Consider the following 17,552-nt stretch of genomic DNA (forward strand, 5'->3'; position numbering starts at 1 on the left):
TTAATCTCCCCACATACACCCTCCCTCCCCAATCAAAGGAATAGTTAGGCCCCCTTTTCTTACTTTTTAAATTGGACATGGCACCATAATGCTGTTGGCGCAGCCTGGTATCAGAGGTAAGGGTGAGAGATCCCTCCCTAATTCTGAATGGTCCTACAGTCTGGGAAATTTCAACTGTTAGACTCAATGTCTTGGGCTCAATGTTTCCTCCAAATAATTATGGGAAGATCCAACCATGTATATTTTTAAGGCTCCTCTATCAGGGGACCACATTAATTCATCATATTTTAGATTTGTGAATATCTGGCCTGCTTTCTTTTTTTGCCCCCAGGTCGGTTGTACGCTGTGCAGCAAGTCTTTTAAGTAAAGTAGTGGACAGCCTGGCCCCATCCATTACTAATGTTTTAGTGCAGGGCAAACAGGTAAGTATTTGCTTTACAGACACTTTTTCGGTTGCAGTTGCAGAGGTTTCTGGGTAGGGCCCTTAATTCTAAATCTGGCAAACCTCAGTGTTGTAGGCCTCTCACAAACAGATTAACAATGACCCAGGGAGTTCTACAAAAAATCTAGTCTTTTCTCCAGGAAAAATCTAGTCTTAAGATTTACAGTTATTAAATGGGTTATTCCTCTTTCCTGCTGTACCTTAGAGCTGCCATTCTCAACTGTTTTAACTTGAGATTGATGCAGATGCTGATGTAGAAAATGGAATAATGACTACTGAAATACTCCAGACAGGTTTGGGATAGGCAGAGCAAAGGCAGGTGAATAGCAAGGGTGCATGTTCCTTCTTACTCCACATGAGCTCCTCACCCCCGACTTTGGAAGTGCACTGCATACAGGCAGCGCCAGGATCGATGCCAGTGCTGCTCCCTAGACCCTTCCCACTGCAGGCAATCCCTTTCCCTGCTCCTCCCATTCACCAGGGCTGACTCTACACCCCTGCTCACAGGGCCTCCTCCAGCTAGCAGTGGTCTCTCTCCCTTCTGGATTCTTATTACAGGTCTCTGACAATTCTCACCATCTGCCCTGGATCCCTGTGAATTTGAATATTTTTCCTCTCACCTCATGGTAGTCTGTGAACCTCCAGAGGTCAGAGCCTGGGTCTTGTCCAGTACATGTTCCAGGGTACCCAGCATGTGTGCTGGCTTAGAGTAAGCACTTGGTGAATGTGGGCTGAATTGAGCCTGTGCACGTGGATATGCAGCATGAGATTTGGCAGTTCGCTTTTTATTTTGTTGTCTATAACCTCTAATTATCTGGCTGAATCATCCTTTGATTAGAATGAAAACTTGTTTGCTTGTTCTTTTTTCTCTTCTTTGGAAATATATGTGCTTTATTGTGTTTTCTTGGCAGTTAATCTACAGATATAATAAGCTTTAGTAATATGAAGTACTTTAACCCTCCTCAATGGAACCAACCCATTGCTCATATTTCAGGGCTCTTAATTTATTAAAATAGAAATTATTTTATCTTGACACTCAGCTTTTGAAATGTTAGAATAATAAGCTACTTACTTTTCCTGTAATATTTAATAACAATTAGAAAATAATTTCCTAATAAACAACTCCTGAGAAAAAGTTAAATCACTTTTCATACATGCTATTTTCTTCAAATTGAGAGGTAACATTTTCATTCCCCTTTGTCAGCCAAAACAGCCCAAAGTGCGGGAAGTAATTTATGCACTGTTTTTTCTCACCAGAATTCTCACCTCCAGCTATAGAGTCTTGTATTTTTGCCCTGGATTAAACCACCTACAAAAAAAAGTCAATCTTTGGGAAGCTAATTTTCCTTAGATTTTAGGTCCCTGTCAGGTGTATCTGAAAATAGAGTTAATTCGAATACATATGAACGTTCAGAAGGTTTGGTGATCTTTGAGGTAACTGGCACCTGACATTAGGCAAAAGGGTAGATTAAGGTTGGTCATGTCCATTCTATCCAATATCTAGAGAGGGCTTAAAACCTATGGTCCTAAGACCCTGCTTCCACATCCTGGGGCTGTGCCTGGACCATTGCCCATCAGACTAGCATGTTTCCCAGGGAAACAGTCACTTATAGAGCTGGTAAGTAGTTCAACTTCTTGACCAGAGGCATGAAGTCTATTCATTGACTGCATTGGACTTATTTACAAAAAAAAGGGAATGAAGCATTCAAATAAGTATTCAAAACTTACATTTGCAGATTTATGAAATGTTACCCTGAGAACGGAAGTAATATTGTTGCCACAAAGTACATTCAGATCACCTCAAGCTTTCTGGAATAAGAAAGTGGCTTAGTCATCATTGCTTCCAAGGCAATGATGTGCCTTCTATTTGTTTTCTTTTTTATACACTGATATTTTAATAAAAGCATTCACACTCAAACTAACTGGTTGGTACCACTTGTGATGTAATAAACTAGCAGTTCTCAGTTTTCACTCCATTCCAAAATTGAGGCAAAAGATTCCATGTTCTGTTCTTACTCCTCAACTTTGAAAACACAAGTGCCCTTTGCTATTCTATTCTTTTTCCTGTCTCTTATGATCGTACACTGTACCTGGAAAAGAGGTAGAGAGAGGAAATGAAGAGAAAGAAGGAGCTGCAGAATCCTCTGGGAGAGGTTTCCAAGGACAGGAGAGAAGGGAGACCAGATTATTCTCCTTGCCAGCTTACTCTCCTTGCCAACCAGCAGTATTTCTACTTTGATTTTCTTTGCCATTTCCCTCTGTGCTTTCTCCTTTCCCAAGCTTGTGGGAAGCTTGTTTATTCCCCTCCACTGGTGAGATCTTGCACCCTGTATTTTAACACCTCACTAGGCACGTAGCATTATGCAAGGAAAAGTGAGGGCTGCACAAGAAGTATGTGACCTCACACCTGCCTTTGAAAAGGTTACAGTGTTGTTAAAGAGCAAAAGTTCCCCTCTGAGAAGCCAGACAAGTATCAAAAAGTATATCTCTGAAATACTAAATTGTGTAGACTGTGCAGTAAAGTAAAACTGTTCAGTGTATTCTGATTTCTCTGGGGAGTTTTTAGTACTAAAGTCATTCAGAATAATTTTAACTTAATAGTTATTTATATTCCTTCCCTGCTTTTATCCACTCACCTCCATTCCCCTAACGGGAACCCTCACCTGCCCTTATTTTGAGATCACACTGTGAACCATCATGAATTCCAGTGGGAGTCATACTTTGAAAGCCATTTTAATAAATAGCAGGAACAGTTATTCTACCTAATTCCCAAGCTTGTATAGAGTAATTTCAGCCTGCCAGTCATCCTGAGCCTTGAATTTATTTTTTATCTTTTAGTAGCTAGGAGATTTTTACAATAAAATTCTACCACTCCTAGGTAACACTGGGTGCCTTTGGACATGAAGAAGAGGTTATCTCTAATCCTTTGTCTCCAAGAGTGATTAAGAACATCATCTATTATAAGTGTAATACCCATGATGAGAGGGAAGCGGTCATTCAGCAAGAACTGGTCATCCACATTGGCTGGATCATCTCCAATAACCCTGAGTTATTCAGTGGCATGCTGAAAATACGAATTGGGTGAGTAAAGTACTTTGCATTTGCACAAAGAGAATTGTTCAGGTTGCCCTCGAATAGACTCGACTTCTCCAAGTGAAGCAATGCTCCAGGCACCTGGTGGGTATTTACCAAAGTGCATCTTTCCCCTAAGCGGTAGAGGTATCTGGTAAAATAAATACCAGTGACTTGAAAGAATCCTCAAATTTATTTAACTCCCAGGTTAGACATAGTGAAGTAATTCTATTCTCTCCAGGGATTTTAGCAGCTGTATCATGTAAAACACTAAGCACAATACTTGTAAAAATTCTTGTAAATAAAATGGGTTAAACTTAAGAAAAGAATGATTTTTAGTAAAATGGAGTGGAAGGAGGACAGACTCAGTTAAAAATTTGGTCATTTCAAGCTTCTGCAAAGCCAAAGAAACCATCAAGAGAGCAGGGAGACAGCCTACAGACTGGGAAAAAGTATTTGCCAACACCAGGTCTGACAAAGGCTTAACATCTTGGATCTACAAGGAACTCAAACGTGCTGAAAAGAAAAAAACAAACAACCCCATTATAAAATGGGCAAAAGATATGAACAGACACTTCACAAAGGAAGACATCCGAGCAGCCAACAGACACATGAAGAAATGTTCAACCTCACTAATCATCAGGGAGATGCAAATCAAAACCACACTGAGATACCACCTAACTCCAGTCAGAATGGCAGTTATCAACAACTCAAAAAATCACAGCTGCTGGAGAGGGTGTGGTGAAAAGGAACACTTCTACACTGTTGTTGGGAGTATAAACTAGTGCAACCTCTGTGGAAAGCAGTGTGGCGATTCCTAAAACTCTAAGTATCAACCTCCCGTATGACCCCGCAATCCCCCTACTGGGAATATATCCTGAAGAACTCAAATCACTCTATAAAAAAGATACCTGCACACGTATGTTTATCGCAGCATTGTTCACAATAGCAGGAACCTGGAAGCAACCATGCTGTCCATCAAAAGAGGACTGGATTAAAAAAATGTGGTACATATGCACAATGGAATACTTTGCAGCCATAAAAAGGAACAAAATCATGAATTTTACAGCAACCTGGATGGAACTAGAGTCTGTAATACTGAGTTACCTCTCACAGAAACAAAGATCTGAGTATCACATGTTCTCACTCATATAATAGACCTTTGACATCCAATGTAATAGTATAAGAAAAAGACTGACAGTAGTGGGAAAATATAGGGGGGGAGGGGGGTGGGATTAACGGTAGCAAATATCTGTCTGGGGACGGGGAAACACCTCTTATCAACAGGGTGCCCGAATGAAACGTATTTGTACACCTAACCCTTAACTGTACCCCACAAAACCATAATAAAAAATATTGATTATTGATTTTTTAAAAATTTGGTCATTTTAAGAATATTCTACATTTATTTTCTATCAAACTCTAATTTTTGATATTGTAAGTGTTCATTTTGGAGAGGAAATTGAAAGTAAAACTCTGGTGATCTAGAATCTTCTTAATCAAGAATTGCATGAGGCATAGGGAAAATTGATCAGACTCTGGCATTTGAAAAACTGAATTCCTAAGTTCTGACTGCCACTTGTCATCTCAGTTGCCTCAGGTAAATAACTTAACTTCTCTAGCCTCCATCAAATTACCAACCTCTTTGTTTTATGTGAAAATAAAATGAGATGTGTTTTAAAAGCCTTATGACCAGTTAATTAAGTATAAATATTTCTATTAGTATTTTATTTTAAAGTTGTGAGGTACAAGTCAGATTGCATACATAAGTGGTTTAGGTACAGATGAAGTTTGGGGCCTCTCACTGGACCTCACTTTGTCTAGATTGAGATCAGGCACCCTTATTGATGTTATGTGTCACCTCCCTCCTCCCCTGACAGTGTCCCACTACTGCTAATCCTTTTTTTGTGGTATTATGATAGGTGTTCAGGGTCCACATATGAGTGAGAAAATGTGGTACTCAGTTCTTTTTTTTTATGAGAGGTTACTGAGTATTATAGACTCTAAATTCATCCAAGTTGCTGTGAAGTCCATAATTTTGTCCTCCTTTATGGCTACATAATATTCCATTGTGTATACGAACCCACATTATATTTATCCAGTCCAGTTTCGATAGGCAGCATGGTTGGTTACAAGTTTTTGCTATTGTAAATAGTGCTGCAATAAACATGCATGTGCAGATATCTTTTTTGTAGAATGTTTTGAGTTCCTCTGGGTATATTCCCAGAAGGGGATTGCTGGGTCGTATGGAAGGTCAATTTCTAGTTCTTTTAGAAATCGCCACACTGTTTTCCATAGAGGTTGAATTAGTTTCCACTCCTACCAATAGTGTAGAACATTCCCTTTTCTCGGTGTCCTTGCCGGCATCTGTTGTTTTTTGTTTTATTAATGATGGCTGCTCTTATTGGAGTTAGGTGGTATCTCAGTGTGGGTTTGAATTGCATTTCTCTGATGATTAATGAGGCTGAGCATTTTTTCATGTGTCTATTGGCTGCTCATATACCTTCTTTTGAGAAGTGTCTATTCACTTCTCAAAAAAGTGCCCATTTTTTCACTTTGTTTTTTTTGAATTTTTATTTTTTAAATGTGTATACAATTCAGAATCAGGTATACAAGTGATCATATGCAGGTACCCCAGTTGATGAGATGTGCTCTCCACTTCCTCCCCTGGCAGTTTACCACTATTGCCAATCCCTTTTTTATAATATTATGATAATTGTTCAAGGTCTGCTTATGAGTGAGGAGGACATGTGGTACTCAGTTCTTTGTTTCTGTGATAAATCACTCAGTATTAGACATCAAGACCATCCAAGTTGCTGCAAAGTTCATAATTTTGTACTTTTTTATGGCTGTGTAATATTCCATCATGTATATATGTACCAGTCCTTAATAATGTTGCAATAAACATGCATGTGCAGGCATCTTTTTCATAGAGTGATTTGAGTTCCTCCGGGTATATTCCCAGAGGAGGATTGCAAGGTTCTCTGGAAGGTTGATTTTTAGATCCTTTAGGAATCGTCACACTGTTTTCCACAGAGGTTGTGCTAGTTTACACTCCCACCAACAGTGTAGAAGTGTTCCCTTTTCCCCGCATCCTTTCCAGCATCTGTTGTTTTTTGAGCCATTGATCATGGTCATTCTGACTCGAGTTAGGTGGTATCTAAGTGTGTTTTTGATTTGCATTTCTTTTATGATTAGTGAGGCTGAGCTTTTTTTTTTTTCTTCATGTATCTGTTGGATGCTCATGTATCTTCTTTTGAGAAGTGTCTATTCTATTCATATCTTTAGCCATTTTGTAGTGGGGTTGTTTTCTTCTTTTCGCCACATTTGAGTTCCTTGTAGACTGTAGATGTTAGTCCTATGTCAGACATACAGTTGGCAAATATTTTTTCCCATTCAGTGGGTTGTCTCGCCACTCTCTTGATGGTTTCTTTTGCTTTTCAGAAGCTTTTCAGTTTGATGAGGTCCCACTTGTCTATCTTATCTCTTATGGCATGGGCTTTTGGGGTTTTGATGAGGAATTGGTTGACTATTCCAATTTCCTTAAGGGTGTCTCCTGCATTTTCTAAGATTATTCATGTTTGAGGTTTTATGTTTAGATCTTTGATCCACTTGTAGCTGATTTTTGTGTATAGTGATGGCTGTTTCATTCTTCTGCATGTGATCAGCCAGTTTTCCCAGCACCATTTACTGAATAGGTTTTCCTCTTCGCAGTGGTTGTTGGTGGAGGTTTGGTTGAAGATGAGTTGGTTGAGAAATTGAGGTTTTGCTTCTGGAATCTCTGACCTATTCCATTGGTCTATATGCCTGTTCTTGTACCAATACCAGGCTGTTTTGATTATTGTAGCCTTATAATAAATTTTAAGTCGGGGAGTTTGATACCTCCTGCTTTGTTTATTTTGCTGGGGATTGTTTTGGCTATTTGTGGTCATTTTTGCTACCATATGAATTTTTATATTGTTGTTTCCAGATCTGAGAAGAATGATATGATAATTTAATGGGTACTGCATTGAATCTGTAGATTGCCTTGGGTAGGATGGACATCTTAACAATGTTGATTATTCTAATCAATGAGCATGGAATATTTTTCTATTTGTGTCTTCTTTGATTTCTTTGAGCAATGTTTTGTAGTTTTTGTTGTAAAGGTCTTTCACATCTCTGGTTAGGAAAATGCCAAGGTATTTCATCTTTTTGTGTGGCTATTGTGAATGGGATTGTACTTTTTATTTGATCCTCTGCCTGTTTGTTGTTGGTGTATAAAAATGTGACTGTCTTTTGCACATTGATTCTATACCCTGAGACTTTGCCAAAGTCCTGTATCAGTGCAAGGGGGTTTTTGACAGATTCCCTGGTATATTTTGACAGGTTTTCCAGGTACAGGATCATATTGTCTGCAGAGAGGGACAGCCTAGCTTCCTCTTTTCCTATTTGGATACCCCTAATATCCTTCTCTCGTCTGATTGCTCTAGCTAGGACTTCCAATGCTGTGTTGAACCAGAGAGGTGAGAGTGGGTAGCCTTGTCTTATTCCACTTTTCAGGGGAAATGCTTCCAATTTCTGTTCATTTAGTAATATGTTGGCTGTGGGTTTATTGTAGGTGGCTTTTGCTATTTTGAGATATGTTCCCTCTGTACCTAGGTGTTCAAGAGTTTTTATCAAGAAGTGATGCTGAATTTTGTTGAAAGCCTTTTCTGTGTCTAATGACATAATCATGTGGTTTTTGTTTTTACATCTATTGATGTATTTAATTACATTTATGGTCTTGCAGGTGCTAACCAGCCCTGCAACCTGGGGATGTTTCCTACTTGGTCATGGTGAATAATTTTTGAGATGTGTTGTTGGATCCAATTTTCTAAAATCTTGTTGAGAACTTTTGTATCTATGTTCATCAGGGAAATTGGCCTGTAGTTCTCTTTCTTAGTTGGGTCTTTGCCTAGTTTGAGTATTAGTGTAATGTTAGCTTCATAAAACAATTTGATTTTAGAGTTCTGTCTTTCCCAATTGTCTGGAATACTTTCAGTAGGATTGGTATCGGCTTCTCTTTGTATGTTTTGTAGAATTCTGCTGGAAATCTGTCTGGTCTAGGGCTTCTTTTTGTAGGTAGTTTTCTTATGACAGAGTTAATTTCCCAGGTTGTATGGGTCTATTTAGGGTCTCTATTTCTTCTTTTTTAACCTTGGCAGGTTGTGAGATATCAGAAAGTCCTCCATCTCAAATTAGGTTTTCTAATTTGTTTCCATACAGCTGTGCATAGTAATCTCTGATAATCTTTTGTATTTCTTCAGGGTCAGTTGTGATTTGGTCTTTTGTGTTTCTGATTGTGTTTATTTGGGCTTTTTGTCTGTTTTTCTGGGTTACTCAGGCTCAGGGTCTGTCAACTTGTTTATTGTTTCAGCCAGCTTTTTGTTTCATTGAGTTTTGTCTCTGATATTTTTGTCTTCTATATCCCATACTTGGACTTTTACTTTGGTGATCTGGAATCTTATGCTGAAGTTAGGGTTTTGGTGGTTTTGCCTTTTGTGATATTAGGCTGTTGACTTTTGTTCTTTCTATTTTCTTGATGTGTGTTCATAGAGATATATATTCTCCTCTTAGTATTGTTTTCATGGTATGCCAGAGATTTTGGTAAGATGTTTCTTTGTTTTCTTTTGCTTCCAAGAATCTTTTAATTTCAGATTTTATATCTATGTTGACCCAGGACATGTTCAGCATCATGCTGTTTAGTGTCCATGTCTTTGTGGGTTTTGGGGGGATTTTGTTGATGGTAATATTTATTTTTATTCCTCTGTTATCTGAGAAGTTGCATGGTAGTATTTTGAACTTATGGCATTTGTTTATGCTTGATTTTTGGCTGAAGATGTGGTCAATTTTAGAGTATGTTCCCTGTGGTGATGAGTAGAATATATATTCCATGGTTGTTGGGTGGAGTGTTCTGTAGGTATCTATTAATTCCATTTGATCAAGCATTAAGTTAAGGTTTCAGATCTTGTTATTGACTTTTTGGCCTCAGTGATTTGTCTAGGGTTGTTAGTGGGGTATTTAAGTCCTCAGTTATGATAGTGTTAGAGTCAATATCCTTTTTTAGTTTACTTAGCAGTTGCTTTATAAATCCAGGTGCTTCTGTGTTGAGTGCATATATAGGTTGGATGTTTGTTGTTGATAGATTGAACCTTTTATCATTATTTAATGTCCTTCCATATCTTTTAAAATTTTTGATAGGTTGAAGGTTATTTTGTCTGATATTAAAATTGTGACTCCTTAGAAACAAAGAACTGAGTATCACATGTTCTTACTCATAAATGGACCTTGAACAACTATTGTAATACTACAAGAAAAGGATTGACAGTAGCAGGAAACTATGCAGGGGTGGGGGAGCAGGGAGGTGGGATTGGCAGTAGTGGGAATCTGCTTGGGGAAGGGGGGGAACCTCATCAATAATGGTAGCTGCATAATGAATATTTGTATACCTAACCCTGAATTGTACCCCACATCTTTAAAATAAAAAATTTGAAAATTTGAAAAATAAATAATAAATAAATAAATTGTGACTCCTGCCTTGTTTTGTTTTCCATTCACCTGAAATTTTATTTTTCCATCCTTTAACTTTGAGTCTGTGGACATCCTTTGTAGTGAGTTATGTTTCCTGGAGACAACATATTGTTGGGGTGTTTTTGTTTTGTTTTGTTTTGTTTTGTTTTTTTATCCAGTTTGCCATTCTATGTCTATCTTTTCAATGGTGCATTTAATCCATTAATGTTCAGGCTGATTATTGAAATGTGAGGATTTATCTGTCATGAGACTCTTACAAAGCTGTTTTGTTTTCTTTTAACTTTTGGATTGATATATGTGTGTGTTTTCAATTTTGCAGTCATGAGATGTGTTGTGTTGATTCTGTGTTTTCCTGCATTTATGGGAGGTGCATGCTTGTTCTTTCTTTCTTTCTTTTTTTCTTCTGTACTTAATACCTTTTTGAGCATCTCCTGTAGCTCTGATCTGGAAGCAGCATACTCTTTTCAGGTGTCTTTCCCAGATGTCTCTTTTTCCAGAGATGTCTGGGAAAGATTTTAACTCTCCATTGCTGATGAAGCTGAGTTTGGCTAGGTAGGAAATTCTTGGTTGAAATTGTTTATCTTTGAGGACTTTGAAAATTGGACTCCAGTCTCTTCTACCTTGTAGTGTTTCTACTGATAAGTCTGAGGCTATTCTGATTGGTCTTCCCCAGTAGGTAGTCTGACCTTTCTCTTGCATTGCTTTGGATATTTTTTTAAATACTTACTTTGTGTCAGTGAATTACTATGTGTCTAGGGGTTGGTCTTCTCATTTGATGTTTTGCAGGGGTTCTCTGAATCTCTTGAGTTTGGATGGTTGCATCTCTGGTAAGATAGGGAAAGTTTTCTTGGATTACCTCCTGGAATACTTGTTCTAAGGTGTTCTCCATTTCCCCTTCTTCTTCTGTGATACCAATCAGACATAAGTTCAGCTTCTTGATATAATCACACACCTCTTGGAGGCTTTGTTCTGTCTTTTTTAGTTTTCTTTTTGTGTTATTAACAGATCAGATTAATTCCATGTTTTGATCTTCAAGTTCTGAGATTCTTTCTCCTGTGTGGTTGATTCTGCTTTCTATGCTTGTCATCTTATTTATTTATTTCCTGGATGAAGTTTTTTAGAACTAAAATCTGTTACACATACATTCAGTGTTGCATCTTGTCTTTCTTAAGTCTTATTCACTCCTTCCATTTATTCCCTAATCCCTGTTTTATTCTGGGCCAATTGTTGGTGATTTCCTTTGTTTGGGCTCTGAGGTCTGATTTTTCAGGTGTTGCCTCTTTGATACACTGGGATTTACCTGTGTTCTTCCATTGATTTTTCCTCATTTGTGGCAGATCTCTTTCTTTTCTCTTTTATTCCATTATTCAGTGGTACTGGGTGGAACTTTCACTTCTATTGTTTGCTCAGTCCTCTATTCTGCCCTGATTAGACCCTCCAAACTTTGTTGTTTTGAAACAGGGCTGGGGGTGGGAAGCTTTGATGTTTATAGTTTTGAGAGTTGAATAAGGCGAAGGGTGGGAAGCTAGGATTCAGAAACTACTTGCAAGTTACAATGTTCATTGACTGGAGTATGGGCCTCCTGAAACCCACTCCCCACCACCACTCTATATGGTGTTGTAATGGGTATGTGTGTATACCCTGTGAATCCAAGATAAAGTAACAGTAATGAGGAGAACAGAGAAAAGTACAATGAAATAGAACAGACAGAAATAATAAAAAATAAACCACAGAACAACAAAAGCAAAAATAAGAATGAAAAATTTTAAAAAGATAAAAAGAAAACAAAAAACAATTAAAACAAAAACCCGCAGAAAAGAAAACACACACACACACACACACAAAAAGAAAAATGAAAAATAGGAAACCTAGCACACACATACACAAACAAAAAACAAAAGAGGAAGAAAGTACAAAAACAGGAGAGGAATGCAAACCAAACCCTCACACACACATTCATACACACACACTAAACCAAAACAAAGGAATGATAATAATAAAAGAATAAAAAAGGGGGAATGCAAATTGAACCCTCACATACACATTCACACACACACACACACACACACACACACACACACACACACACAACCAAAACAAAAAAAGAACAAAAAAGAATTTAAAAATAATTTGGGGGCTAACTACCCTCTTGTGGCAGGTTCTGTAATTATTCCTCTCAGCTGCTCACATGTAAACCCATCTGCTGTCTCTTCTGGGGTTTTGGGCTCATTCACAATCCGAATGTGCAGCAGGGGTGGGGTGCAGCCTTGTGGGGGTGGGCAGTCAGGGGGTGGGGCAACAGTACTCCCCTCCCACTCATAAATTCAGGAGGAATCCCCTCCAGTGGGTAGGTGCGGGATTTTCTCCTCTCCAGCCAGGTTTATCCCAGAGTAGAGTTCTCTTAGCATGGCTACCATCCAGGTTTCACCTGGGTTCACCCCTCTCAGTCTAACAGTTTATATCTGACATTCAGAGGATTGCTGGGAGGAGGGGGTTGGGTCATCCCAGAACTTACCGCTGATGTCTTGGGGGTCTTTGTTGTCCTTTTCTGGTTGCTCCTTTTGTTCCACAGTTGGATCAGGGTAGGGGTTGGGGTACCTGAAACTCCACACTCATCCTGTCCCTCTGAAGTTTGTGCTTTCAAGATATTCCCTCTGAGTCGTGGTCAGCCCCTGAGTAATTAATCGTCAGTCACAGAGATTGGGTCTCTTGCTCCGTGGTGAGCAGTCCAGAGCACTTCCTTGCCCAGTTTTCAAGATTGTGGCAGGGTGCCTTTTTTGTCTTCTCCAGTCGGACTCTGCCTCTGGCTCCTTCACTTTACTCCCTCTACAGCCCTTGCTTCCAGTGTCCAGCCTGGCATTGCAGTAGTCGGGCACTCTGGCAATGACTGTCGCTCCCAGTAGCTTCTCCCTGGGAAAAGGTTTGTTGATTTTAGAAAATCACTCTTTTGCATCCTGGGAGTTGCTAGGGTCCAAGCAGAGCAACTGCCAGCACCAGCTGCTTCACCATGAGAGCCCTGGCCACTTGCTTCCTACTCAGTGACTGACTCCTAACTCAGTCAGCTGCTCACAAGCCCACTTACAAACAGACATGCATGAAAATTCATCCATACTATACTCACTCACTCACACAGGGACTCGCACGATCTCACTGGCTCTGCTGCGACCTTTTTTTCCTTCAACTAAATGTTTCTTTTTAAAATTTATTTTTAATGGTCAAGCGTCATGTGAATATATCCTAATTGAAAAAGAGCCAAATCATATCTGAGTATACAGAGTATCCTAACATGTGACCAGTTTTGGGGATGTTCCTCAAGTGTTTGAAAATAATATATTTATCTGTTTATTGGATACAAATATATGTATATGTGCATGAGTGTAAGTATATGTGGCTTACTGATTGTATCATTGGATTTTTGTTATCTTTTACTATTTCTGTTCTATGTGACCTTGATTGTGGCTAAAAGTCTTAACATTTTCTCATTGTAATTGTAGAAGTAGAAATTTCTCCTTCAATTTTTGTCAGTTTTGCTTTGTGTATTTTAAGACATTTTGTCCATGTTCATAGCTTTTGGCACTATATCTTCATGATACTTGTTGCTTTTCAACTTTTTAAAAAAACTTCAAGCATCTATAAAAGTACAGAGACAATATATAATAACTTGGATGCCCATCTTCAACAATATTAGCATATGCCCAATCTTATTTCACCCATACTCCTGTCTGCTAACCACCCCACCCATACCCATACTCAGTGTTTCAGGAAAAATCTATTGCATCATCTAATCTGCAAACACTTAAATGCGTATCCCTAAATCATAAGAACTTTCTCTAAACATAACCATCATACCATTGCCATGCATTTATTTTTTTTATTTTTTATTTTTTGAGTTGGAGTCTCACTCTGTCGCCCAGACTGGAGTGCAGTGACCACTCCCGGCCACCGCAGCCTCGACCTGCTGGGCTCCGGTGATCCTTCCACCTCAGCCTTCCAAGTAGCCGGAATTACAGGCACGTGCTACCATGCCCGGCTGATTTTTTGATTTATTGTAGAGATGAGGTCTTGCTGCCCAGGCGGGTCTCGAACCCCCGGGCTCAGGCAATCCACTCACCTCAGCCTCCCAAAGGCATGGGATTACAGGTTGAGCCACCGAGCCCAGTGCCATGCATTTAAAAAACCAAATTAGAATTATCTTTTGTCTAATATTGCTGCCATGCCTGCTTTCTTTATTTGTCATTATAAGCTTGGTGTAGTGTCTTCCATCCCTTTGTATTCAAGGTTCTTCTATCATTTTGCATGTATGTGTATGTATATATATAATTATATTTAGCATATATGCTATATTTATTTTTAATATAAGCTGGGAGCTTTTTTATTATGTGAAGCATATAACATAAAATTTATCATCTTAACCATTTTTAAGTGTACAGTACAATAGTAACTATATGAATATTGTCTTTTAATAGAAATACGTATGTCATATTTAGTCCATTTCTTTTTATTTCTGACCTATTCCTGCATTTTACATTTTCTTTTTTTTTTTAAAGATGTGGGATACAATTCAGGATTAGTATACAAATGTTGATTGTGCAGGTACCCTTGTTGATGAGGTGTGCCCTTCCCTCTCCTAGCAGTTTCCATCAACGGCCAATTCCACATCCCCTCCCCGCCGGCAGTTTCCCACTGCTTCCAATCCCTTTCTTATAGTATGGTGATAATTGTTCAAGGTCTGCTTATGAATGAGAACATATGGTACTCTGTTCTTTGTTTCTCTGATAGATCACTGAGTATGATCAACTCTAAATTCATCCAAGTTGCTGCGAAGTCCATATGTCTGTCCTTCTTTATGACTGCATAATATTCCATTGTGTATATGTTCCACATTTTTTTAATCCAGTCCAGCTTTGATAGGTAGCATGGTTGGTTCTGTGTTTTTGCTATTGTGAATAAAGCTGCAACAAACATTCATGTGCAGGTTTCTTTTTTGTAGAATGATTTTAGTTCCTCTGGGTATATTCCCAATAGGGGAATTGCTGAGTTGATTTCTAGTTCTTTCAGAAATTGCCACACTGTCTTCCAGAGAGGTTGCACTAGTTTGCATTCCCACCAGCAGTATAGAAGCTTTCCTTTTTCTCCGCATCCTTGCTAGCACCTACTGTTTGTTTTATTAATGATGGCCATTCTTACAATGGGGTGTCTCATTGTGGGGTTAGGTGGTGTCTCATTGGTGGTTTTGATTTGCATTTCTCTGGTGATTAGTGAGGCTAAGCACTTTTTCATGTGTCTGTTGGCTGCCCAAATTTCTTTTGAGAAGTGTCTATGCATGTCTTTTGCCCACTTTTTAATGGGGCTGTTTGTTTTTTCCCCTTTTGTCACGTTTGAGTTCCTTGTAGATCCTAGATGTTAGGCCTTTGTCAGAAATACAGTTGGCAAATATTTTCTCCCATTCTGTGGGCTGTCTCTCTGCTCTTTTGATGGTTTCTTTTGCTTTACAGAAGCTCTTCAGTTTGATGAGGTCCCACTTGTCTACCTTATTTCTTATGGTATGGGCACTTAGGGTTCTTATCAGGAATTGGTTGCCAGTTCCAATTTCCATAAGGGTATCTCCTGCATTTTCTAAGATTCTTACAGTTTGAGGTTTTACGTTTAGGTCTTTGATCCATTTAGAATTAATTTTTGTGTATGGTGATAAATAGGGATCCTGTTTCAATCTTATGCATATGATCAGCCAGTTTTTCCAGCACCATTTACTGAATAGGTTCCCCTCTCCCCAGTGGTTGTTGTTGGAGGCTTTGTCAAAGACGAGTTGGTTGATAAATTGAGGCTTTGATTCCAGAATCTCTATCCTGTTCCATTGGTCTATATACCTGTTCTTGTACCAATACCAGGCTGTTTTGATTACTGTAGCCTTATAGCAGTTTGAAGTCTGAAAGTGTGATACCTCCAGTTTTGTTTCTTTTGCTAAGGATTGTTTTGACTATTTGTGGTTGTTTATGTTTCCATATGAATTTCTGTATTGTCATTTCCAGGCCTGAGAAGGATGATGTTGGTCATTTAAGGACTATTGCGTTGAATCTGTAGATTGCCTTTGGTAGGATGGACATTTTATCAATATTGATTCTTCCTATCCATGAGCACGGAATATTTTTTCATTTGTTTGTGTCATCTTTAATTTCTTTGAGCAGTGTTTTATAGTTCTCGTTGTAAAGATCTTTCACGTCTCTGGTTAGGAAGATGCCGAGGTATTTCCCTTTTTTTGTGGCTATTGTGAATGGGATTGTGCTTTTAATTTGGTTTCTCTGCCTGCTTGTTGTTGGTGTATAGGAATGCAACTGTATTTTGCACATTTATTTTGTACCCTGTGACTTTGCCAAAGTCCTTTTTCAATGCAAGCAGCTTTTTGACAGATTCTCTAGCATTTTCAAGGTATAGGGTCATATCATCAACAAAGAGGAATAACTTGACTTCCTCTTTTCCTATTTGGATACCCCTGATTTCCTTCTCTTGTCTAATTACCCGAGCTAGGACATCCAAAACAATGTTGAACAAGCAGGGTGAGAGTACTCAGCCTTGTCTTGTTTCAGTTTTCAGGGGAAATGTTTCCATCTTCTGTCCCTTTAGCAATATGTTAGCTGTGGGTTTATCGTAGATGGCACTTACTATTTTGAGGTATGTTCCTTCTGTACCTAGGTGTTTGAGGGTTTTTATCAAGAAGGGATGCTGGATTTTATCAAAAGCATTTTCTGCCTCTAATGATATAATCATGTGGTGCTTGTTTTTACATCTGTTGAATTTTTTTTTTTTTTTGAGTTGCAGTCTCACTCCTTCACCCAGGCTGTAGTGCAGTGGCATGCATGCTCACGGCCACCCCAGCATCAACCTTCTGGGCTCCAGTGATCCTTCTGCCTCAGACTTCTGAGTAGCCAGAACTGCAGACACACGCTACCACACCTGGCTATTTTTTATTTTATTGTAGAGACAAGGTCTCACCAAGTTGCATGGGCTGGTTTTGAACCCACAGGCTCATGCAGTCTCCTCGCCTCAGCCTCCCAAAGTGCTGGAATTACAGGGTGAGCCACTGAGCCTGGCCTGTTGATATATTTAATTATGTTTATGGTTTTGTTAATGTTGAAACAACTCTGCATCCTGGGTATGAAGCCTATTTGGTCATGATGGATGATTTTTGAGATGTGTTTTTGGATCCAATTTGCTAGAATCTTGATGAGGATTTTTGCTTCTATGTTCATAAGGGATATTGGCCTGTAGTTCTCTTTTTTTGCTGGATCTTTACCCGGTTTGGGTATCAGTGTGATGTTAGCTCGTAAAATGATTTGGGGAGAATTATATCTTTCTCAATTGCCTGAAATCCTTTCTTTCTTTTTTTTTTTGAGTTGGAGTCTTACTCTGTCACCCAGACTGGAGTGTAGTAGACGCTCCTGGCCACTGCAACCTCGACCTGCTGGGCTCCGGCGATCCTTCCGCCTCAGCC

The 17,552-nt window shown here is 38.9% G+C and overlaps 1 protein-coding gene across 1 annotated transcript in view; it reads left to right on the forward strand.

The window, feature by feature from the left end:
- Nucleotides 1-17,552, forward strand: part of PHKB (phosphorylase kinase regulatory subunit beta) — a 187,228-nt gene that overhangs the window by 140,849 nt on the left and 28,827 nt on the right. The window contains exons 25-26 of the mRNA XM_008070580.1: nt 332-422; nt 3,321-3,523. Coding sequence (XP_008068771.1) covers nt 332-422; nt 3,321-3,523 — 294 coding nt within the window. The remainder of the gene's footprint in view (nt 1-331; nt 423-3,320; nt 3,524-17,552) is intronic.

The sequence above is a fragment of the Carlito syrichta genome, unplaced genomic scaffold (genome assembly GCF_000164805.1).
Source record: "Carlito syrichta isolate Samal-C Ts95f unplaced genomic scaffold, Tarsius_syrichta-2.0.1 Scaffold313764, whole genome shotgun sequence".
Lineage (NCBI taxonomy): Eukaryota > Metazoa > Chordata > Mammalia > Primates > Tarsiidae > Carlito > Carlito syrichta.